Here is a 23498-nt window from a genome sequence, read left to right on the forward strand (position 1 = left end):
TCCTGTTTTCCTTCCCCATTTAGTCAGAGGCATGCATTGCATTTGAGAAGGGATGATAACAAGGCACAAAGCAGAGGTAAGACGTGCACATCTGTGGAGTTCTGAGAGCCTGGGTGTCAGGCTGCAGATGACTCGGGGCACTGAATGCATCTGGAAGACGGACGAAAGCTGCCATGCCAAGCAGGTCAAGGGCATCGGAACGAGAAAGGGGGCAATGTGGCAAGGGGGATTCAAGAAGAGAGGGAGCCGTGTCCTTGTTCTGGATAAACCCTGGGGAAGTAGCAGGACCCCAGAGTCTCCCCTGCCCATGATGAAGGGGCAGGCAGACCCAAGACAGCCCAAAGATCCCCAGGCCATCATGTGGCCTAGCGGCCTTAGAGGGTTTCCCACACACCGCCCAAGAGTCATGAACAAGGTCCTGAGTGCCCACACAGCTGAGAGACCCTGTAACTGGGAACGAGAGAGGTGGCTGTTCTGGCGTGTGCACCAGCATGAGACCACGTGGGTTGGGGATATCCCAGCAGATGTCAACGCAGGCCGACCACCACCGAGGACCAGGTCCCCACACGCCCCACCCTACTGCCTCTGTAAGCACCTCGTCCCCTGAACCAGTCCAGGCAAAAGAAGAGCATCAGAGCCTGGGCTGATAGGATTCGATTTCTGCCATCTCTGCAAAGCAGGGCAGAGAATACAAATTAAATTATAGGAAAGCAACGAAATGCACATTCTTTGCTCCTTGGGGTCTTTGGACAGAGATTTGTACTCGCTACAACAGTAGCAGGATATGCAGCTCCTGCCAGCGGAAATGACCTCCCCCATGCTCTGCAATTCATTTCTTGAACTCGTACTACATGCCAGGCACGTGTCTTTAATTCCTCCCAACAGCCCTCTGCTCATCGACTCTGTTTAATAGATGAGGGAATGGAGGCTGAGAGAATTCAATCAATCGCCCAACCTCCTGGCACTTCCTGGCAGTGACAGCAGGATCTGAGTGACATGACTTTGGATTTGAAACCTTACCCAGGACGCCAAGTGGCACCCTCATGGAGGAAGAACGAAACTTCTTGTGATTAGTCAAGTAGAATCTTTCCCCAGCAAAACACACTCTTCTTATTTGAAAACAATTAGAATACTAATCTTCCCTCTGTGACTATCTACCATATGCCAGACCTTGTACTGAATAACTGTACCAGCATCACTCCATTTGATCCTTTCAACCTCCCTGAGCGATTGGTATCATGATCCTCGTTTTACAGATGAAGAACCTGAGGTCCAGACAGATTGAATCTCTGTTAAATGCCACGCAGCTGCCAAGGGGCGGAAAACGGTGTGAGCCCTAATCACTACAGAGCTTCTCAATCTTTCATAGGAAGACAAATCGCCTGGGAATCTTGATAAAATGCAGCTTCCGGTTCATTGAGTCAGGGGGCTGAGAGTCTACATTTCCGATAGGCTCCCGGGGGGTGCCACCCACTGCTGCTGGTCCGCAGACCACACTTGGAGGAGCGCGGTGCTAAGGAGGTCTCTCCCAGGTAGCAACACAAGTGGGCCATGAGCTCTTTACGAAAGCGCTGCTGAAGTGCTCTCCTCCATCCAGAGAGGTGTGTGGTAGAGAAAGGCATGAAATAGCGAGAGAGGGTTGGGGAAGAAGAGAACCAGAGACGTGGCAAGGTTGTAGCCTGACTATCCTGTGGGAGGGAGCGCCATTCTTCTCCATGACTGTGTGGGACGAATTCAGGGTGGACAAGGGCAGTGGTCATGTCCTGTCCAGCATTTTCCCAGCTTAGTGATTCTGACAGAAAGCCTCAGGTAGCCCCGCTCTCAGCCTGCATCAGTGCCTTGAGGCCACTCACCCACCCTCCACAAAAGAACCTGGTTTCTAGAAGTCATGCCTGTGAAGCATCGCCTCAGAAAAGTGCTGAGTCATAGCACGGAGCTGGCTACTCAGACCCTCCTCATGGCGCAAGCAGGTGTGGCCTGGGACAGCTCAGGCTGATGAGGACACCTGGTCTCCTTTATTTGTTTCTCCCTGACCCTGTTGCATGCTTCTGGTGGGCTTCCGAGAACTGAGGACACCGCTCAGGACAGGAGTGATGAAAATGTCTGGGTTAGAGACCGTATTCTGTAGGACAAACAGGAAGTCGGCTCTGCCTGTCCCTTTTGCTCTAATTCTCTGTCAGACCAACTTACGTGGTGCTCTCCCCAAGCATAGCTCCAAACGAACACTGAATTCTGGGGGGGAAGGGGGGCGGTGGAGCTAGATGGGGGCCCTAGGAAAATTCATGGTCTAGCATCCTGTTTAGGCCCACTGTTGGCAGACACCAAGCAGCCAGGGCCTAGGAGAAGTAGGGGTGGCGCTGAGGGCATCCTGTAGGATCTTGGGGTTCTTGTTCGGGTCGGCTCTGGCCTGAAGTTCCACAGGCACCCAGAAACCCCAAGGAGAGCAAGCACTGCAGGGCACTTACTTGGCCCTGGCAGCACTCCTGAAGAGAGTACCCACCAGATCACCCCAGCCTAGTCTGGGATTCAACAACTGCCTCCTGACTCAGTCATAATCCACTTTAAACACCAAAGCAAAAACCAGACCAAAGCACCGAACCACCTACACTCCAATGCTCACAGCTGCATGGGGAGGGCGTGGCCGGAGGACAAACACAACCTGGCTACCGTCCCCCTTTCAGCCCATCGCTTCCCGCAGCCCGGCTGGCAGCAAGGGCACCGTGCCAACCCAGTGCCCCTGCTCTGTCGTGATGGCCCTTGACGGAGGGAATGGCAGGGCTTGGCTGATGCTCTTATTGATGGCAATGATATGTATGGAAAGGATAAGGATGGTATTGGTGATGGTGCTGGGTCTTGGGTTTCGTGGTCACTGGGCTCAGGTTGGAACCATGGGTGATGGTGGAGGTGTTGTGACTGATCATGCCGGGGGGTGGCTGCCACTCTTCAGGTGATGATGCTGTTTGTGTTAGTTAAGAGAACGGAATATGAACATCTCTGTTGATTGCATGATGGCAGAACTCCAGTCAGGGGGTTGCTCTTGAAATTATTCATGCTGCCACCGATCGAGTTGGCATTCCAGCTTGCAACCTGATGGCTACGGCTCAGGGCAGCCCTGCCCACATCACGCTACAGCAGGGCTGCTGCACTGCACAACTCCAGGGGCCCCGGGGTCATTGTACTCTAGGCTAACGACACCCCTCAAGAACACCGTCCGGTGATCCCCATAGGCTGTAGAGTGAATGATGCCCTGCAACCTTTGCTAGTCCCACGTGCCCTTCAGAATACAGAGTCCCCGCGCCTGGCATCTCAGCTCTGGACCACTAACCAGACCATCCATTCGAGTCAAACTGATTAACTCAGGGTTCCGGGACACCCCTTCTTCTCCTCAGCACTTCTGTTCCCTCTGCTTAGAGCACCTGCCCAGCTTTCCCTAACTGCACTTGCCCCAATCCTACCTAGTCATGAAGATCAAACACGCAGATGGCTTCTTCCAGGAAGTTTTCTCTGACCCCCTGCTTGGAGGGGTGCTTGCTCCCTGTCTCTGGACCTCACATGACCAACTTTGCATCATGGTCAGCCACCGTCCACCTCGGTCCTTTCTGATTCCTTTGGCACCCACAGCAGTCAGGCGTGGCGCCCTGACTAAAGCCCATAGACACTGAATGCCAGATGAGGAAATCTCTCCTCAGTGTCACCCAGAGGGCTTTACACAGTCCCCTGGCCTAGGGCTGCCCAATGCGCTCGTGCAGGAGCTGGGGGTCATTGGGAGGACACTGGGCAGGGTGGAAAGCAAATGAGGGCCTTCCAGGGCTTCAGGAGGGCTTCAACAGGCAGGGGCCGAAGACAGGGGGCTGCAAGCCCACCAGCTCTGACTGGTTGGCCCACATCCTCTGCCAGCCTCAGGACACCCACTGCCTGGGACTTCTCTCTCTGTCCGGCAGCCCGTGGCCCCACAACCTACCCTTGGGCCTTGGTAGTCCTCAACAAAAGGTCAGCTAAATATGGGTGTGCTCCAGGATGCTTGATGCAAGCAGGAGCCCACACCTACCCTCCCCTGTTGATCCCCCAGCCAGCCTGCTCTGCCTGGGCCTGGCCTTGGCCCTGGACTCAGACTGCTAGAGGTAGGAAGGGATGGGAGGCCAAGGTGGAATAAGCTGGTGGGGCGCTTCGGGGAGCAGCTCAGTGTGGTGGGCAGGATAGAGCTCTCCCCCTGGCCACCCCTTCCAGGTGGGATTGCCAAGTCCCTAGAGGCAGAAAGAAAGCCTATGCCCAGTAATGGGAGTGGGAGCAAGGCTCTGGCCCAGTCCAGCCATGGGGGGCATTTGGGGAACCCTGGGGGATGGACCTTGGCATCTGCCTTTATTTTTAGCCTGTGGTTCCCTCAATCAGGGGATAGGCTGCTGGGTAGGCAAGTGGGTAGACAGTCTTAAATGCTCAGGACTAGGACAAGGCCACAGGTGGCCAGGGCTAGAAGCAAGACCAAACTGGAGGCCTTCCACACCTGCCTGCCACTGAGCAAGGCTTCAGCAAGCCCAAGGCTTCCCCCTCCTCTCCTCTCAGCCATGGCCTCAGCCCACTGAGGTCCTCCAGCAGTTCCCCTGTGAGCTGCTCCTTAGTCCAGGCGAGCCCCTTCCTTGCTTCCTGAACCAGGGCTGAGCATGACAGTGCCTTCCTGGGCCAGGGCCTTGCAGCATGCCGGGGATGGGGATGATTTCTGATCAGTAGGCCTGCTGGTTGTGGTTGGGTGTGGGTGGGGAGGTAGGGGACATTCCAGAACCTTCCCCCCTCATCCCCACTGCACTGTGGGAGGCTACAGCTGCCCAGTGGGCCGCAGTGCAGACTCCCAGCCACCATTTGCCCCCCGCTGAGCTCCCCCAGCCCGGGTGGGGCCCTCGAGTCAGGAAGTCAGCAGCAGGCAGAGCTGCACTGGGTTCCAGCCCCAGTGGGCACTGCCCGAGCCCCTTTTCAGGGGGTGCCTGTCCTCTCCCCATCTCAGAATGCCCCTCGAGTGGTACGCACACAGGCACAGCATGACGGGGGCTGGTTTGGTTCATTTTAAATCCTCTTTATTTTAGAACAAGCATGCTTATATGTACAGGAGAGAGAACTAGGGAGCCAGCACACACAGCACAGAGAGGAGAGCACACACCCCAATCTCACCACAGCCTGGAGGGACCTCTGCCTCATCTACCCTGGGGCTTCCACTTCCTCTGCAGACAGCCCTGTTCCGGGCTGCCCGGGCTCCAGAAGGCTCCAGAAGGCAGCGAGGGAGCAAGTGGGGCCGGGGGTGGGGGGGGCTGGGTTTGGCCTCTTCCCGGGACCCTGACCTAGAGGCGGCCTATTCCAGGACAGCACTAGGCCAGACTGCCTCTCCTAGGAGCTGAGGGGGGTGGGAAATGGGCCAGTGGCACGTTGTTTCCCTCGGTTCTGGGGGGAAAAACCTGCCACATCCTCTCTGATCTATGGTTAAGGCCCTGGGCAGGGGAACAGAGGCGTGGACCATGAGGGCGGGGTGGTGAGGGTTGTACTCAGGGTGGGGGCAGGAATGGGGGTAGTGCTGTGTGGGGCTGGGCCTCGGCTATCAGCTGTGGGGTGGGCAGAGAGCAGAACTGCTGCAGTGGTCTATCCAAGGTGCCCCCCAGCACAGCTATACATTCTCAAGCATCACCGTGGGGCTCACATGCCAGAACTGTGTGGGGGGTGGAGGGGGGTCCAGCCTGAGAGGAGTGGGGGGATTCCAGATAGGCTTTTAGCTTTTAACATTAAGGATTTGGGCCGAAAGGCCATGGTGCCAGTTGCGCAATTTGGCAAAACGTGGGCTGTTACGTTCCGTTTCAAACCTTTCCCTGTGGCACAGAGAGAGACAGAGACAGAGACAGAGAGACAGAGAGAAGAGAGGAGGAAAGAGAGGGTTAGGGGATGTGTCCCATTCTGTCTGACAGCTCGGGCAGGGGGCATGGGAGGGAAGAGTTTGGTTTGGAGAAGCTTGGCCACCCACAGAGTACTTTCCTGGTTTGGGGCAAGACCAGAGTCCCAAGGACCAGGATTGAGGGACTAATGTCCCTGAGCTGAGTGAGTAGGAAGCCACGGAGTAGGGGCCTGGCTAGTGGGCCTGAGGTCAGGCTGGGCAAAGGGGTGGGTCTCTGGGTTCTCCCTGGCCCATGTGGTTAGGGCTGGGCAGGGCTGCTTTGGCTGCGGGCTCTTGGGACTGAACCACATAGGCAGGTGGGCCTAGCATAGTCTCTGTCCCCAGGCTGGGCATAAAGAAAGAGGGACGCCTGTTCCCGTGATGAGGTTTGGTGAGCAGACCTGTCACCTCCCTATGCTTCCCTGGCCTCTGCCAAGCCTTCTCTGTCCCCAGACAGAAGCCTTCAAATACCACCAACTGCCCCCACCTGCCCAGGCCTGAGCACAGCCAGGCACCCACGTGCACGTGCATCTTCACGAGACCACTGGCACACACACAGGGGACCAGGACTTCCCACCACTTCCCACCGACAGGGCCTCCGGGGCTCCACCCACAGCCTGCTCAACCGAGGGCGCTGGACAAAACAGCCAAGGCACAGCCAGGAACGGCGAAACAGAGGAGAGGCTGCGTTCAGGAGACGCGAGTGCTACGGATGCCAGAATCCTAGACCTTCCAGGCTGGAGGGACAGCTAATATTCTCCAGACCAGAGGTGCAAATTGGTGGCCCAGAGGCCACATCCAGGCACAAAAGCGGTGTGTTTAACCCGGACAGTGTTTAAAACTCCTTTTAAAAATGAATTGCTATGTCCCGACCATGGAAGACTATTCAGTAATAAAAAGAAACGAATGAACCATTGGTATGCTCCATAACTTGGATAAATCCCCAGGGAATCAGGCTGACTAAGAACAGCCAATCCCAGAAGGTCACGGGCTATATGATTCCATATACACAACAGACTTGAGGTGATAGAACTACAGAAATGGAGAACAGATAACAGATTGGTGGTTGCCGCAGGTTAAGGAGAGGGTGTGCACGGTGGGGAGGTAGGTGTGGCTATAGACGGGCAACAGGGGGAGAATCCTTGGGTGAAGGAAATATTCTGTGTTTGGCTCTACCAGTGTCCACAGGCTGGTTGTGATTTTGTACTGTAGTTTTGCAAGATGTTACCATGGGGGATAAGGTGTGTATAGGATCTCTCTATATTTACAATTTCTTACAACTGCATGCCAGTTCTGCAATTATCTCAAGATAAGTAGTTTAATAAACGAATTGCCAGCGTATAAAGGTCAGGAAGATCAGCGTCAGGTCTCTGAAAATCAGAGATGGGGCAATGCTGGTTTACATTTCTCTAGCAGTCCTGCATCCCCACATACACACCTTTCCACCACCCCACATCTGCATTACGTGGCAGACTCTCCCTCTACACGCTGAGTCCTGCACACTGTGCGGAAGATTCTGTTTGACTGCCAGCATCTTGAAAAACCACTGTCCAAGACCAAACTTTCCTGATACCAAGAGGAAGCGAAGGCCCAGAGATGTCTCGCGAATGGCCTTAAACCACGCAGAAACTCAGCGGCAGACTTGGGATCTAACTAGGATGTCTCCAAGGTCGGGGAGAAGGAAGGAAGACAGCAGAAGCAGGGGCCCTGCTGGTAGCACAATCGACCATCCTGTGACCACCCAGGACACAGACATGGCCAGTGTGTCCAGCCAGGCCCATGGTCTTTGTCATCAGTGCTCAGTGACAGGCTCAGAGATAGTCCCGGAGAGTCAGCGACTCTCATGAGCCTGCTCTCTTGCAGCTGTTGGTAAATTCATAGCCTGCCCAAGACAGGATCCAGGGGAGGAAAGAAGAGAGGGGGCAGAGAGAGAGGAGAGCCGGCAGGAGAGAAAGGAGGAGAAGTCCTGGGACACCCACGAGGCTTTCTCCTGGTGTGGTTTTCAAACTTACTAGGCCGGCAGAACGCCAAGAATGAAAAATCCACAAAACTTTTGCCGTCTGCACGAAGGTTCCCTTTGGGGGAGGGCTCAGAGCCGTGCTGGCACCAGGAGAGTCAGCCATAGGAGCTGGGACAGAGCTGACTGTGCACAGGGAGGGAGGGAAGAAGACACTGGAGTGCCCCGGGAGGCCACAGTGGGGAGAAGGGAGGAACCAGTGAGTCCCTGAGCTCTGTTGGAAGTAGGGGAGGGAGAGGAAAAAGAACCATGGATGGGGCCACTGTGGAGTAGGGACTTGGAAGGGATTTTACACCGTGGAGGAGTGTGCAGGGCCACCCTCACCTTCGACTCCTCTGTGAACTTGTCACTCAAATCAACTTTAGTCCTTAACACTTGGGGTCTAAGAGAGTGGCAGCGTTCTTTACACAGGTGAGCATTGGGTAAATGCAGAAATTGCTCTGATAAGACAGTTGAGCTCCAAGGTGGGGGCAAGGGGATGTCTGAGTTACACACTGGGGTCTTCTGGGATGGTCACACCCAAGCAGTGGGAACCCGATGCCTCGAAGATTCAAACCGTGCCTAGGACAAACTAGGCTTGCCTCTGCTTCCACCCTGGTCAGCGCTGCCCAGCGTGGACCCACCCTTCTGAGCCATCAGAGCCCCGGAATGCACGCCCCAAGTCAGAGGGAAGCTGTGGTGACGTCTCTGGGATTAGAGGCTCGGCCTTTGGATGGAGGCACTGTTCGGGCTCTGCCACTTCAGCTGGAGGCCAGGAGCCCCAGTATTCCCAGCACCCGTGTAGGAGCTAGCAGGAGGTTGCTGTCTTAGCCTGCCTAGAGAGTTTGTAAGGTGCTGGGGGTCTTTCCTGGAGGGGGGGCAAGTCCACAGTAGATGCCTGGACTATTTAGGGCATCTGCCTCACCTGTAAGGAGAGGGTCCCTGGGGATTAGGCTCTGCCTTGGGCTGGCCAGCAGGTGGGCACTGGAGCCTCAGAGGGAAGCTACCTGCTACCAGCTGCTAGAGACACCGTTTAGAAGGCAAGCCTTAATCTCAGACCCTCCGGCTGCTTGCGATTCAGTGAGATGAAAATGCCCACCTACCTCCTGTGACTCCGGGGAGAAGGCACATTTTGTGGGAGGCTTTGAAGGCAACTTCCCAGAAATTAAAGTCAGGAAAAGGAAGAGGAGCTGGAGGCTGATGCCCCTCCAGGCCTGGGTAGAAGGTTTAGTGGGTGCCCCCAGAGACCCCAGGGCTGACAGCAATGCAGTACTGGGGTGGGGGGAGCTGCTTTCTCAGGGTGGGGGCCCAGAACTGAGGGAAAAGCAGGATGGAGCCTCTTATTGGGCCCTCTTTCCAGCTTTCCCTACAGAAAACCCTTCAGTAGCTTGGGGAGAGGCTCCAAGACCTGCACCAGAGTTCTCAAGACCCCAAGACCCCCTGCCTCCTGCTGGGGGCTGAGCCATGCTCCTGTGGGATTCGGCCCCGGGGGTGAGGACTAACCTGCCCACATATCTCCAGGACCAGGCAGAACAAGCCCCGGGAGATGCTTCTGAAAGGAGGGAATGACCGAGGCCCAGAGACACCCCTTCATACTGGCTTTGGTGTTCTCACTCAAGAACTTTGCAGAGCCTGCAGATATTCCCCGCGGAAATACGAAAGAGGTTCTGCCTTCTAAACGGTGTCTGGTTGATGAGGTGCGAGCTCAGACTGACTGGCGAGAGGGACTAAACGTCACCAGAAGTACTCACTCCAGAGGCAGGGCTCTGTCTCATGGGAGGGAGAGAAAACACGCTGCAGGCTTCCTGACAGAAGGCTGTTTGCTGGGCGGGGAGCGGGGTGGGGGTGCTGGTGTGGGGTAAAGCCCCCCTGTCAGGGAGCTACACTGCTCACTGGAGCGTCTCTGTGGGTGGCTTCAAAGAGGAAGGTGGCCAAACCGGAAGAGCGCCATGGAGCATAGGAGTGGGGACAGCCGACAGCTCAGTCACACTTGAAGTAGCTAGATACTAACTCGAGCGAAATCTCAGTTCGGGCTCTATGTAGACACGGTGCAGGCACTGAAGGGTTAACAACAGTTCCTGGAACTGCATGCCATTCATTGTTAGCAGGCCTGGGAGGACCGCACTTTCTGCTTAGATGCCCCAGCCAAAAAGTGGGAGCAGCTTGGATTGGCAAAAATGGAGGTTGGAAAATAAAAGCCACATCAACTCTGAGCAGACCCCAGAGCCCCACTGTCCGCACAATCCTGGGATCACTACACGCCGGTTAGCCAAGTATAGAGAGCTTGGACCCACGTAACAAGGCACCTCTGAGCCCCAGCCCCTTACAGGGAGGCCGCCCCAGGATGCACTGGCCCAAGACAGACTCTCCCAGGAAGAGCACGCACAACATTTGTCGCCGGAAGTATAAACACAACCATACAGGGCCCCAGGCCTCACCACGGAACACCCTAGCAGGTTCCAGTGGGTTCCAGGGCAGTGTGCCCCCCTCATGGCCAGGTCCATGAGCAGCTGGCAGGCTGCGGGTGGTAGGTTGGTGGCTGTGGCCCCAGGCCCGCTGCTGTTGGGGGGACCATACCCTGAGACACCTAGCCCTATAGCAGCAGCCATTGTGCCTTGAGCACTTTATGGAACTAATACCTCAGTGTAGGTCTGGACAGGTGAATCCCAAGGTCAGGTGCCCATGCCCAGCACAGCCCTCCGCATGCCTGCTTCCCAGTGCCCAGCCTCCAGACTCACAGGGGATGGGCCCTGCGATGAGTGTGCAGGCAGGGCAGCCGTCACAGGGAGAGATGCCCTCATTCTCAGCAGCCCAGCAAAGGCCAAAGCAGCCCTGCCCCTGCCCAGGGACAGAGCCAGGAGAGCCCAGAATCCTTATTCCTGCAGCCTGGGCCCCGGGGATAAAGACTCAGCTCCAGGCACCCACCTCAGTGACCTGGGATGAAAGCCTCAAGCCAGCGTCTGCTGGAGCCCTTCAGGGGCCAGGAGTTTCCAAATACATAAACTTGAGAGGTTCCTTCCATGATTCATGTGACCTGGGAGCTGCCTGGGGAGGGATTGGGTTAGGAGAGACAAGGCCACAGAGCCTGAGTCCAGGCACTTACCTTGACCTTCGCAAAGCTTCTTCATCAGGGTCTTGCACTATGGGTAGAAAATTGCTGATCAGGAGGAATCGCAGAGAACAGAGGAGACCCCACCAATGACTGAACAGTGATTGCCCTCCTGTAAACCGTGGCAGGGGAAAGCTGTGTGCTGGGCAGAGGGCAGGGGGAGAAGGGGGACCCAGAGGAAATGGTACGGTTGGGAGGGAGTGGTCCGAGGTGTGGCCTGCGAGGTTCTCTTATCCCAGCTCTGGGCCGTCATTTTGCCCGCAAGCCACATGGCACGTGGGCTGCCCCCCGCTGGAGTCAGGGAGCTGGGCAGAGGGCCGATGTCATTGGCAGCCTGGCCCAAGGGGCCCAGAGGGGCTCGGCAGGCCCCTAGCTATCTGTCAAGGCCAGCTCATCTTCAAGGGCAGGGGCTCGACTCCCTAGCTTCTGTGGGCCTTAGGCCTCATGGCCCCTCCGCATCTCCCCTGGCCAACCCTCCCTTCCCCCGGCCCCCCCCCCCCAGCTTCACTTACTGTATTCTGTCCCAGTCATCTGGGCCAGGATGCGGAAAGAGCGAGACTGCAGGTTGGAGGAGCGGCGGGCCCACTCGTCAGCCTCGTCTTCCGGCTTGTTCTGGTTCTTAATCACGGCCTGGTACACGGGGGAGGTGCTGTCCACCGCAAGGTCTTTAATAGGAAGGCTCCTGCAGGGCAGAGAGAAGCCATGAGTGAGGGCGAGGCTGGAGGCCTGCTCCTGTCCTCCTGCACTGCCCCCACAGCTCATCTGCTCGCACCCCCACACCCTGCACACCGGTTGGTGGCCCCTACTTGTCTCAACCCACCATGCCCTCCACCCACTGCCAACCGAAAGCCTGCAACAAGGGCTTGGCCTGGGTCCTCAGTGCTCAGGGTGGCCACAGCGAGAGAGCGATTCCTCTCAGATCCCTCCTGTCAAGCCCACACCCCACCCTGGGCTGACTCCACACGCAGACCTGAAAACCCACCCCCACCCCAGCCGCCCCCCGCTCAGGGGGAGGGCTGGATCTCTTTTAAGGAAAGAAGAGGCAGAATAGTTCTTTTGAAATAATTTCACCCTCTCTGAGCAGCTCCTGAGTTTGGGGCTGGGTGACAACGGGCCTTTCGGGGGACTCAGAGGCTTCTACAGGGTCAGTCCTTTGTCCTCCTCACACTGTTGGATCCAAACAAGGAGCCACCAGTGCCAGGCCTGCCCCAGAAGCGGACTGGGGGCTCCCGCTCAGCAAACATGAGCAGGCGGGGTGGGGAGATGGTGTGAGAAATAAGGCAACCAGGCTGATGGGGGGAGGCAGTTGGCGGGGGGGTTCTGGCCTGGGGGAGCTGGGAGTAGAACTGCAGGGCAGGTCATTGGTCCTCTGCTCCAGGGCAGCAAGGCCTTTGGAGGGGGACCAGGTGACCTTCCCTTAGACTCCCTCAGGCACACAGCAGGTACTCAAAACTTGCTTAAATGAATGAATCCCACATCAGAGCCAGAAGGGACCCCAGAATCTCTTGGGTCCAGGGCCTCCCAGCCTGATTCAGACTGCAGGGCATCTTATGGGTGCCCACTTACCCTGGCCACGAGAACTGGAGGATCCTGGCTGTCCAGCCCACCCTCCCGGGAATTAGGGTGGACTTGGGTCAAGTTCACAGCAATGATGGCCTGGCTCCTCACCCTATGGACCAGTGGCCCAGCCCTCTCCCCTTACAGATGCTGAAACTGAGGTCCAGCGAGGCTAGCTCCAGGTGACAGCATGTAGGGGCCCTGTTGGGTCAGAGCCCAGGCTTCCTGGGTCCCACCCCATTGTCCTCTCCATCAAACTCTCTGCAGCAAAAACAACTCAGAGAGGCCACTTCTGCCCACTGGGGCCTTGCACACCCCAGATGCTCCATACCTGGAGACATGGCCCAGCCCAGGCACTCACTCCGTCCAGCCTCCCCTTGCCCGCTGCTAGGGCTGCCTCTCCTGCCCTCCAGAGAGCCAGCTGGCTGGGAGAGGGACCTCCCCAGGGCCCACATCTTCTAGCCTCTCTGCAGGAAGCTGGAAGGAAGCACTGGCCTACTTTCCCAGGATTGGGAGTCTCTCAAGATTGGTCCCCAGCATATGGCTCAGAGTGGGCTCTAAGAGCAGGGGTGGAGGAAGGTGACAAAAGGTGACCAAGACTTCACGGAGCTGCCCCTACTTCCCTAGAAGGTTCTGCCCTGCGCCCCCCCCCCCGCCCAAGAGCTACGGCTACTGGCAGCCTCAGATCAGATGGGGAAGACCAGCAGATCCCTCCGGGGTCCAGCAGGGGGAGGCTGGGGCTGCCCAGAGAAGAGAGAATGGGATCTCACTATGAGAGGCCATTTCTGGCCTAGGGAGGAGCAGAGGCAGTGTGGGCTGCCCTCGAGTGAGAGGTGCAGTAGGAAGGCAGTAGCAGGACTCCTTGGTTTGCTAGAAGGGAAGGAGGAAGTGTGGATCTCACCATAGCAGAGGGAAGGTGTAGACTCAAGCCCAGGCCCTGCCCTTGAGCCTGCCTACACAGCATCGTGGTCCAGAAAGTGGATGGAAGGTGTTTGCTGCCATTTCTCTGGAACATGCCCTTGAGGCACTCCCCTGTTCCTTCCACAGCTCCAAGGGCTCAAGAAAGCTCCCTGGAGTGAGTCCCTTGGGATTCACATTGTTGGTCTCACTTCCCACAATGCTGTGCAAAGACCAGGGATTTGTGTTGCTTCCACGACAGACGCTGGGAGTCAGAGGAAGGAATTCCCGTCCTTTTGAGACTCTGGGGCTCAGGGAGAATATGTCCAGAGAAAGGATGGAACAGGCCCTATAGTCCTGGGACCCTGGGACCCTGGGACCCTGGGTCCGAGGCTACTCTGGAGCCACTCCCGACCTGGTCTTCCTGCCACCAAAAACATTCCACAGTCACCACAACATCAAGGTCACCTCTGGACACTTATCCCACTGTCCACTGCCCCCAAATCTGACTCATCTTTCGCCTCCCATGGGTGGTACTGGCAGGTGCTGGCTCCTCCAGATCCACCTTCCGTGAGGATCCTAGGGAATGGCCTCCAAGAGGCCCCCTCATCACCCTCTTCCCTGAATAATGGCCCCACGTGGATTCCGACATTCAAGTCTATGCTGTCCCGGAGCAGACGGGGAAGGCTGTGGGGAGCCGCCGCAAAGCACAGCACAGAGACCCACTCCCAGCCCTGGGTGCAGGGGAGGCAGGGTGATGTCATGACTCTGATTTCCGTGTCCGTAGTGACATTATTTGAGGCAAACCCCGAAAGCACTTGCGTGTGTAGACTGCTGAGCATGTCGTTTGGCTGTGAGGTGGGTGTGAGGAAGGACACGGACAGAACCGCTGTCCTCAGACATATCCCACCAAACCCACACACCATCCCTCGACCAGACAGACGACCACGACGCAGAACAGACACTGTGGGGTCTACTTACACCAGCGGCGACGCCCTGCCAAGCAGAAGAAAGCCCAGCAGTGAGCGCGTGTCCGTCAGCGGATGGCAGAGGGGCCGCGCGCACACAAGGGAGCGGGTTAGGGTCAGAAATGAGTTATGGGAGCGGGGTGGATAAAGGAGGAAGAGAAAGAGACAAAAAGAAAACTGTCAGTGAGGAAGGAATCATGGGCATTAACAGCAGAAACGGAGCACCTTACGGCACAGGGGAGGGGGGCCGGCAGGTCCTACCCCCGGCACCATGGTCACATCAGCCCAGCAGGGCTAAGTTAGAAGGAAGGGGAGAGCCGGTTGCTTCCCAGGCACGCGGGCAAGGGAGGGGGAGGGGAGGGGAGGGGATAGGAGGAAGGTGGGAGAGGTACTCTGAGAAGCCTAGATTAGGTCAATGGTGCGTCATGTTAAAAAAAAAAAAAAAAAAAGTGGTGAAACCAAATGGTAGTAGTCTTTTTCCAAAGTGCAGAGTATATAAAGTTAGCGAAGAGCAGTTCTTCCATTATTTTCCACTGAACTTCCCTTTGGCGACGTTACCACTCTTAAGAGCACACCAAGGACACACGAGGCAAACAAATGTTAACAGGAAATCCCTGTTGGCTTTTTGGCTTAGTCAGGCAGCCCTGTTTTTCTGGGTACACATGAGCTAATGGTTGTGTTTTTAAACTTGCATGGTCATATATTCTGGTCTGAACAAAGAGCCACAGCTCGGAACCTGGTGGGTTTGAGACTCAGGGCTCCAGGGCAAGCAACCTCTGCCCCCTGGTGGCCCAAAGGAAGCACTGCGAGCCGAAGAGGAGAGCCGGGGAGTCCTTCCTTTGGCCCCTGGAGCCTGCCCCTTGTAACTGCAGGGACGTCTTGGCCCCAAGGGCGGGGTTCCGCAAAGGCCAAACACAATGGGAGTTATCGGGGACTTTTAAACCCCTTTATCCCTCTTACAACATCTGTATTTCCTAGCTTCGGAAAAAAATACAACCATCATTTTAAGATTTCTTGCCTTGATGTGCTTGAGATCCTGACTCGGGGATAAGATGTTGCCCAAAGAGATAATCAGTCAATTCTGAAGTCAACAACAATGATATTCTCAGGTAGAAAACAATAAGAGTGTGTTTGTGAGAGAGACAGACAGACATACAGAGAGGCAGAAAGAGAGAGAGACCTAGAGATAAAGACAGAGAGACACATACAGAAAGAGAGAGATACAGAGAGAGAGAGACAGAGAAAGAAAGAGGGAGCGAGGTCCCTATTACTGTTTGCACTATTAGCAGTTTCTTCCACAAAGGATTTTCAGCCAACTCTTTCCCTATTCAACACTCAAGTTCCTCAACCACTGCTAACAGGCTAATTCCAGGAACCAAGGATGTCCTAAATCCCACTGCCCTGAGGCTGGGCTTCCCTGGAAGAAACAGGAAGAGGGGATGCTTTCCAGGCTCTGCAGTGGGCTGACTACCACCAGCACCTTGGATGGTTGGTCCAGAGGCCCCTTCCCAAACAAGACACCTGGTCACGCGTTTGAATTGCTCTCATCACTGGAAGAAAGCAGCAGCTTCCCCCAAAGAATGGCTTAGTTTGTGAGAAGACTGGTTTATCCAGAATGTGACCCAGGATTCCAGAAATCTCTTTCTAAACCGACCCCCTTGTGGAGCCCGGGAAAATGCAGAAGCTGTGAGAAGCACTTGGAGCAACCACCATATTCTTCAATTCTCCACCCTTCTCCTAAAGCTGACCGTGAGACTGATTCTGAAGAGAGAATACGGTGTTCTGGAAGGCCCTGGCAAAGGCTGGCTCCCCTCCAACGGCCATGCCCCTAGAGGCCCACGGTGAGGGAGGCAAGCTGATCCCGATGCCTAATGTCTCTGATGGGGCCCAGCAGCCTGGTGCCCTTGGCCTCCACGGGTGAGGAGGCCCAGCCAGTGGTGGAGGCAGTGACCGATGAGCGACAGCAGAGGAGGGGAGGCGCTTACCCACTGAAGTCACTGCCCTGGGCCTGGGCCTGCCCAGCAATGGCGTCCATGATGGCGTCCTGGGAGTACATGCTGATGGGTGTGTTGTACTGCGCATGGATGATGGTGGCCTTGCCGCCCAGCCCCTTCACCTCGATGGGCTTGTGGGTGGACAGGGCAGAGTCCTTCAGGGCGCTGGGGTTGAACCGTTCCTGGTAGTCGGCGCTGGGGGAGGGCAGCAGGGGGAGCAGAAGAGGAACAGGAAGGGAGGCAGAAGGAGAAAAGGCAACAGGTGGTGTTACACAGGGGTCAAAGTGAGGGCCGGTGGTGGAGAGACCTCCCAAGGCCTGATCCCAGGTAGGTTCCCAAGTCCCCTGAACTGTGGACAGCTGGGTCTGCTAGAGAAAATCCTCAGCACCCTCCCCAAAGCCCTCAGTAGCAGGTTTCTCTTGCCCACGTTGGCGATCCCAGATCCTGGGAAGCCTTGGCTCAGCCCGAGCTACATCTCAGGGTCAGCAGGGGGCGCCAGGCATTGAAAGCTCTCTCACCACACCAGCAGGGAAGCAGAGACAAAGAGGGTTGGAGGTTAGGGACAGGAGTTGGGCCACGCGTGAGAGGCAGCGGCAGCCCAAGCAGGGTCCAGAATGACCCAAAGGCAAAAAGCAGCCCCACTGGGCACCCATGGGGGTTCTGAGCAAGGTTCCTCCACGAAGGGGCTCATCCTGCTGGCCATGCCCTCAGTGGCCCAGGGCTCTGCTCCTCCAGATGCTTCGGGGCAAGTGTTTCTTCCTCGGAGCAGGACTCAGGCTGCTCAGTCCTCCTCAAGTCCAACTGGCTGGGCGGCCACCAGTCTCTGCCCATCCGGGGCTTTCCCCTCCAACAGATGAGTGCACTCCTTGGGGCCAAGAAGGTCAGGCGCAGCCCTTCTGACGGTCCCGCCAAGACAGAAATGTCTTCAGGCTCACATGGAACCCAGCACCAGCTCGGCACACACTCCACCCACCATCCCCCCTCTGCCCCCAGAGCCAGCCTGCTGGTCTTAAGCAGCCGCAGCAGGAAAGAGGGAAGGGATAGGGCACATCAGACTGAGCCCTAGCACCCCTCCCCAATGCCTTCCCTCCATACTTGCAGCTCCACACACATGCAGGCTCGCTCAGGGACACAAATGCACCCCCACTCACACATGCACACGCACATACACATGCTGACCCCGGCGCACGCTGTCCAGACCAACAGACACACGGACGCATGCTGGGATATGCACACAAGTGCACGCACATGCTTTCCTTTGATACTAACTTGGCTGGAGAGTTGGCTATCACCTGGGGAGGAGAGAAAGAGCAAAGAAGACAGGGCTGTCAGAGTGCGGTCCTGCCAGGGGCTCTGAGTGCTGGGACCATCCTCAGATTGGCTCTCGTGGAGGCCGCACCAGCCCTGACCTGCGCCGGGTTAGGAGAGCGCGGAGGAGAGGGGGCAGAGCTCAGGGTCAGGGTCACGGTGAGTTTGGGTCAGAGGTGCTGACAGCAGTGTTTCCCCCTCAGTAGGTCCACAGCCCCTGAAGCTGCCATCTTCACAGGCGTTCAAATACCATGTAAGAGAATCTGCCACATACAACCTGGCTGGAGACCCCAAGAGAGGAAGATGGAGAGGGAGACACAGGACCAGCTGTGGCTGCTATGGGCAGAGCCAAGGCTGGAGGTGCCTCCGAGCCAGTCAGCAGCTCTGGACTTACCCTTGTTTAATGGGGGCCAGCTCTGGGAGTTCTGCTCCCTGAGCAGGATTGCCAGTGGTGCTGGGGTGTGCAGTGGGGTTACCCACAGCTCCAGGGGATGGACTCTCCCTCCTGAGGGAGGGCAGGCAGCCCTGGCCACTCCTTCTGGGGCACAGGGATGCAGCCCCCAGTGATTGCCCCTAAAGGCCCTGTGGACTGTCAGTGAGGCAGGACGGAGGAAGGCGGAAGCTCAGGAGAAGTACTAGGTCCAAGGCGTATTGCAGGAAAGTCCCCAGCCAAGGCAGCCCAGCTCAGACACAAGAGGGACCCCGCCCTCGACTGAGCGAGCCTCCCAGAGCATTATCTCCGTGGGGGAGGTGTTGCCTGCTTTATGTTTCCTTAAATGCAAATCCCTTGCAGAGCAGACCCTGGCAGCACCAATGGCCCTGTCAGAAACCTGAGGGAAACAGTGGGGAGGTGCCTCAAAAATTTAAAAAGAGAGCTACCCTATGACCCAGCAATTGCACTGCTGGGTATTTACCCCAAAGACACAGATGTAGTGAAAAGAAGGGCCATATGCACCCCAATGTTCACAGCAGCAGTGTCCGCAACAGCCAAACTGTGGAAAGAGCCGAGATGCCCTTCAACAGACGAATGGATAAAGAAGATGTGGTCCATATATACAATGGCATATTGCTCAGCCATCAGAAAGGATGAATACCCAACTTTTGCATCAACATGGATGGGACTGGAGGAGATTATGCTAAGTGAAATAAGTCAAGCAGAGAACGTCAGTTATCATATGGTTTCACTTATTTGTGGAACGTAAGGAATAGCATGGAGGACATTAGGAGAAGGAAGGGAAAAATGAGGGGGGGCGGAATCGGAGGGAGAGACTATGGACTCTGAGAAACAAACAGGGTTTTGTGGCGGCGGCGGGGGACTGGTTAGCCCGGTGATGGGTATTAAGGAGGGCACGTACTGCATGGAGCACTGGGTGTTATACGAAAACAATGGATGGTGGATCACCACATCAATAACGAATGATGTATGGTGACTAACATAACATAATAAAATTAAAAAAAAAAAAGAAAGAAAGAAACCCGGGGGAAGAGAGTGCAGAAGGTGGCGTCCCTGCCCCCAAACCCTGCCACTGTCCCAGATCGGACCACTCCGGGCTCTGACTGGGAGAGCCTGGGCCCCAACTGGCCTGACCCTGGTCATCCCTTGGCCAGGACTATGGGGACCCAGGCCAAAGCCAGGGGGCCTCTAGCCCCAGGCCCTACACTGTCTCAGAGCTGATATAATTCCCTCTGTCCTCTAGGCTCAAATAGCTCCAAGTGGAGCTATATTAGGAAAGATCTTCCATCCGTTCTCCATTTCTGGCCAGTGCTGACAGCTGCAGGGTCAGCTCTCGCCCTGACCAGCCGAGCGCCCCCTACAGAGGGCAGTGTTGGCGTGGGGCGGGGGTGCGGCTGCCACCTCTGCCCTGGCACCCGGCACCCAGCTGCTAGCATCTTCTTTGGCATTGACCCCTGCCCCCTGCTTAGCTTCCGCCCGAAGACTCGGAGGCTGGGCAGCCCGTAGCAGACAGCTTGGGGAGGACCAGCGCCCAGGTCTCGGGGAGAATAAGTCAAAGATGTAAGACCCACCCAGGGGCCCTTGCACCCAGTGGCCTGAGGGATACTGCCCTACCAGGCCAGCTCATGGAGGATGAGAGGGGGGCTGCAGGGATGCTCTGGCCTGCTGACCTTGCACCCTGTTTGTTCTCTCCAATCCTCCCAAGAGGATTCTAGGTGCCAAGGATTCACATTGTAAGCGGCCCGGAGAGGAGGGGAAGGAGCTTCCTTTTGGAGCCAGACAGGAGAGAGTTCAAATCCTGACCCTGCATCTTCCTAGCACTGTGACTCCGGACAGTTCCCCACCGGTCCCAGCCTCAGTCCCTCACTCACAAAATCGAGATGGTGCTGCCCACCACGCAGACGGGTTGTGCACACTGAACAGAATCCTGAGGGGAAAGCCCTTAGCATGACTTAAGTGTGCAACAGACGGGATGTGGGGATTAGCATTTACCAACTCTGTCACCTTCCAGCACTTAGACACTTAGCAAAGGTGGTAGTCTCAGCCCATCAGAGGCTGCCTGGGCTAGCCCAGGTCAGAGGCTCCCCCCTTCCAGCCAGCATCACCTGGGGACCACAGCATCAGCCTTTACCGTGGACGAAAGGAGATGCACTCCTTCCCTAGCCTGTCTACCCTTGCAGAAACTGTTGGGCCCTGCTGCTCTGAGGGCCAAGTAATAATTTAACACCTGTCGGCTTCTGAGAACCCCTGCAGCAGCGGGAAGGAGCCACTGGAGTCATGGGAAGCTGGGGTAGGGCTGGCCCTTATTTTCCTGGGCAGGTTGTTAGGTCCCTATCACCATGTAGGGAGGAGTCAGGCTGACCTGAGTGCCATTCCTGTCTGTCATTCATAAGCTGTGTGTGACCTTGAGCAAATCACCCACTCTGAGCTTCTCTTTCCCAGCTAGAAAAAGGGGGAAATGATGCTCACCTCTGAAGTTGCTGAGAGTTGAAGTTAAATAAAGCACATGGACTGTTAGCTGGCCCCACGTCTAGACTGAGGGCTCATAAGGGGAGATGTTACTGTCACAGCAGGTGGGCCTCATGGAGGTCCCAATCTCTCAGAGGCTGACTTCCCTGCCAGGGGCCAGTTCCAGAGAGCACAAGAAAGAGCTACCAGCCCACCCAGGGCAAAAGGAGGCCACTTCTACTCTGCCATTCCTTGAGTTTTCTGGTAGAAGCTCCTTGCTAGATAAAGCCCAGGGGTTGGAATGCCTGGGTGACTCAGTCAGTTAAGCGTCTGCCTTCGGCTCAGGTCATGATCCCAGGGTCCTGGGATCAAGTCCCACATGGGGCTCCTTGCTCAGCGGGGAGCCTACTTCTCCCTCTGCCTGCCACTCCCCCTGCTTGTGCGCGCGCTCTCTCTCTCTCTCTCTGATAAATAAATAAATAAAATCTTTAAAAAAAAAAAAAAAAGCCCAGGGGTTTATGGCTTCGTCGCCCTGGTCCAAGGAAGCCAGGGTCCAGGTGCTTAGGCTGTGGAGTGCCCAAGGCCAGCTTCGCTCAAGATCCCAGAAAGAGCTGAGGGATATGGGGAAGCAGTGAACTGATGGGGCACAGGTACCTTCTGTAGCAAGGGCAAAGGAAGGGCATGGGAGTGAGCCAGACTGACCCAGGATATGAGTCTGACTCATGGGTGCATCTGCCGCGTGGCTTCAAGTAGCACACAGCAAATGTGCCGGAACAGAGCTCAGTGCTGTGCAGGTGTGGTCTCTTTCCATCCTCCCGGTAATCCTGAGACATGGACAGTCTCACACCCATGTACAGAGGAGCCCTGAACCCCTAACCACTGGGCCGTATTGCCTTGACTCAGCCTGTTCTGCCTCTAGAGCACGCAGAGATAATTATACCGATTGCATGGGAGAAGTCAGAATAAGATAAAGGCAGGAAGGGCTCAGGAGCTAGTACGTGTTCCACTTGGGGGCTCCCTCCTCTCAGCCCCTCCATGATGCCCACCCTGGCTGTAGGTTCTTTTAGCTCCTGTGCTCGCAGAGTCCCTCCAGCTGGAGTTCAGGGGATGGGGGGCAGGCTACCGTTCTCCTGCACAGCCTCTTTCTCCTCGGGGTCCTACTTCCTTGCCTCGTTCTTTTGAGGGTCAGTCCTACAAGCCCATGACACTCACCCCATTGCTGAATCTTTCTGCACCCAGCTCAGGCGCTCCCTCGTACAGGCAGCCTTCCCAGACCACTCCCAGCCCCAGAGAACTTACCCTCCCACTTCTCTAATTCTTCCCTGCTCCTGCCTCAGGGTTCCTTCAGGGGACCAGCCTGACGCTCGCCCCAGGGTTCCTGGAGGCAGCAGGCTTCATCTTGTCCCGGTGGGCGGGCCGGTGTGAATGTCTGGGAGTCAGTGTCTTCTGCATTCAGACCTCACTTAGCCACTTAGCAGCGGGAGACAGCTGGACCTCGACTAAACCTTCTCGGAGCCTCAGTTTCCCCCTCTGCAGGATCCAACACGTCACCCAGCTTGTGTAAAGCCATGACACCACGGCTCCAGGCCCAAGTGCTAGCAGCCTCATTACTTGTATCGCTCTCAGCTTGTGCCGCCACATGGGCTGGCTGAGGCCAGCTCCTCGCTCTGACCGCCCGGCCTCTGGGAGCACTGAGGACCCCGGGGGCCCCAGACCACCAGCAGAGAGCTGCGCGCCCGTTACCTACCCTCCTGGGAGTCCGGCACCTGGGGCCTTCCCTCGGAGGCTCATCTGATACATCTGAGCCATCTCCCTCAGGGTCTCTGCCGAGTACAGGCCAATGGGGTTGTTATACTGCCTCGGCTGGCTCGAGCCCTGCGGGACTTTCGGGCTGAGTGAGTCCAGGGCTCCCTCGAGGCCGGTCTTGGCCCCCGGGCTGCCCCGTGGAGGGCCGGGCTCAGAGGCCTCCGTGTGTGAGAAGACGGAGGTCTGGGAGAAGGAGGAGCTAAAGGTCCGCCTGAGCTCCGGGGTGCCCGCGGTACCCGGGGTGCCCAGGCTGGCCCTCGCCTTGGGGTTGGGGCTGAGCGCCACCAGGCTGCCGTTTGTGTCCCGAGCGGGGTCCTGGCACAGGGCAGCGCCATGCAGGGGAGAGAGGAGAGAGCAGTTAGAGGCCACACGTGTCCCAGCGCATCTGCATGGACCTGAAACAGAGATGTTAGTGCGAGCGCCCAGCAGCCTGCCGCCCCGCAGCCTACGGAGCTCAGGAGGGGATGCAGACACCTGGAAGAGAAGGGTTTTGTCGAGGGGGGGGAGGGAGGCACCCATCCCTGGCCCTGGGGCTCACATCCACCTGGACAAAGTGCAAGCCCCACGCAGAAAGCCAAGCCAGCCTGCCTGCAGGGCTGGGGGAGAGGGGGCGTGGGCCTCAGGGAGTTGGAGGGAGCCCCCTCCACCCTGTATCTGCTTCCTGTTCCCCTAAGTGGAAGCCTCTGGTGGGCACAGCCCGACCTCCTGCTCTACTGACCCCTTGCTGAGATGTCCCTGCACGGCCAGTAAGAGGACACCCGGGCTGGCGGTGGTCAGGCAGAGTAGAGGTACAAGAGGGAAAACTGGGGCACTGGGGGGCTGACGTTTGGTTCCTACAGTCCACCTGTGTAACTTCCCCAAGCAGCCCTCTGCCCCTTTCCCCGTCTGTCACCCACCCCAAGCCCCTGTCAACCTCTTCCTGTCCCCTCCCCCACCCTGCCTACAGCCCACTCTGCGCCAGTGGACAGACAGGGGTCAGTATGAGGTCATGCAGGGAGGGGTGGGGCGGGCCTCCCACGCTTTGGGTCGAGCCCTTTGGGCCCACGGGGTTAA

General features: G+C 56.9%; 1 protein-coding gene across 1 annotated transcript in view; it reads right to left on the bottom strand.

Moving 5' to 3' along the window:
* The window catches only part of LDB3 (LIM domain binding 3), a gene marked incomplete at its 5' end in the record, with an annotated part of 321917 nt that overhangs the window by 25985 nt on the left and 272434 nt on the right, over positions 1-23498 (bottom strand). The window contains 4 exons of the mRNA XM_081823087.1: positions 11008-11044; positions 11526-11695; positions 16421-16624; positions 17699-17723. Of these exons, the coding sequence (XP_081679213.1) occupies positions 11008-11044; positions 11526-11695; positions 16421-16624; positions 17699-17723 (436 nt within the window). The remainder of the gene's footprint in view (positions 1-11007; positions 11045-11525; positions 11696-16420; positions 16625-17698; positions 17724-23498) is intronic.

This window comes from Leptonychotes weddellii, chromosome 6 (assembly GCF_054177405.1).
Source record: "Leptonychotes weddellii isolate Sample4059 chromosome 6, ASM5417740v2, whole genome shotgun sequence".
Lineage (NCBI taxonomy): Eukaryota > Metazoa > Chordata > Mammalia > Carnivora > Phocidae > Leptonychotes > Leptonychotes weddellii.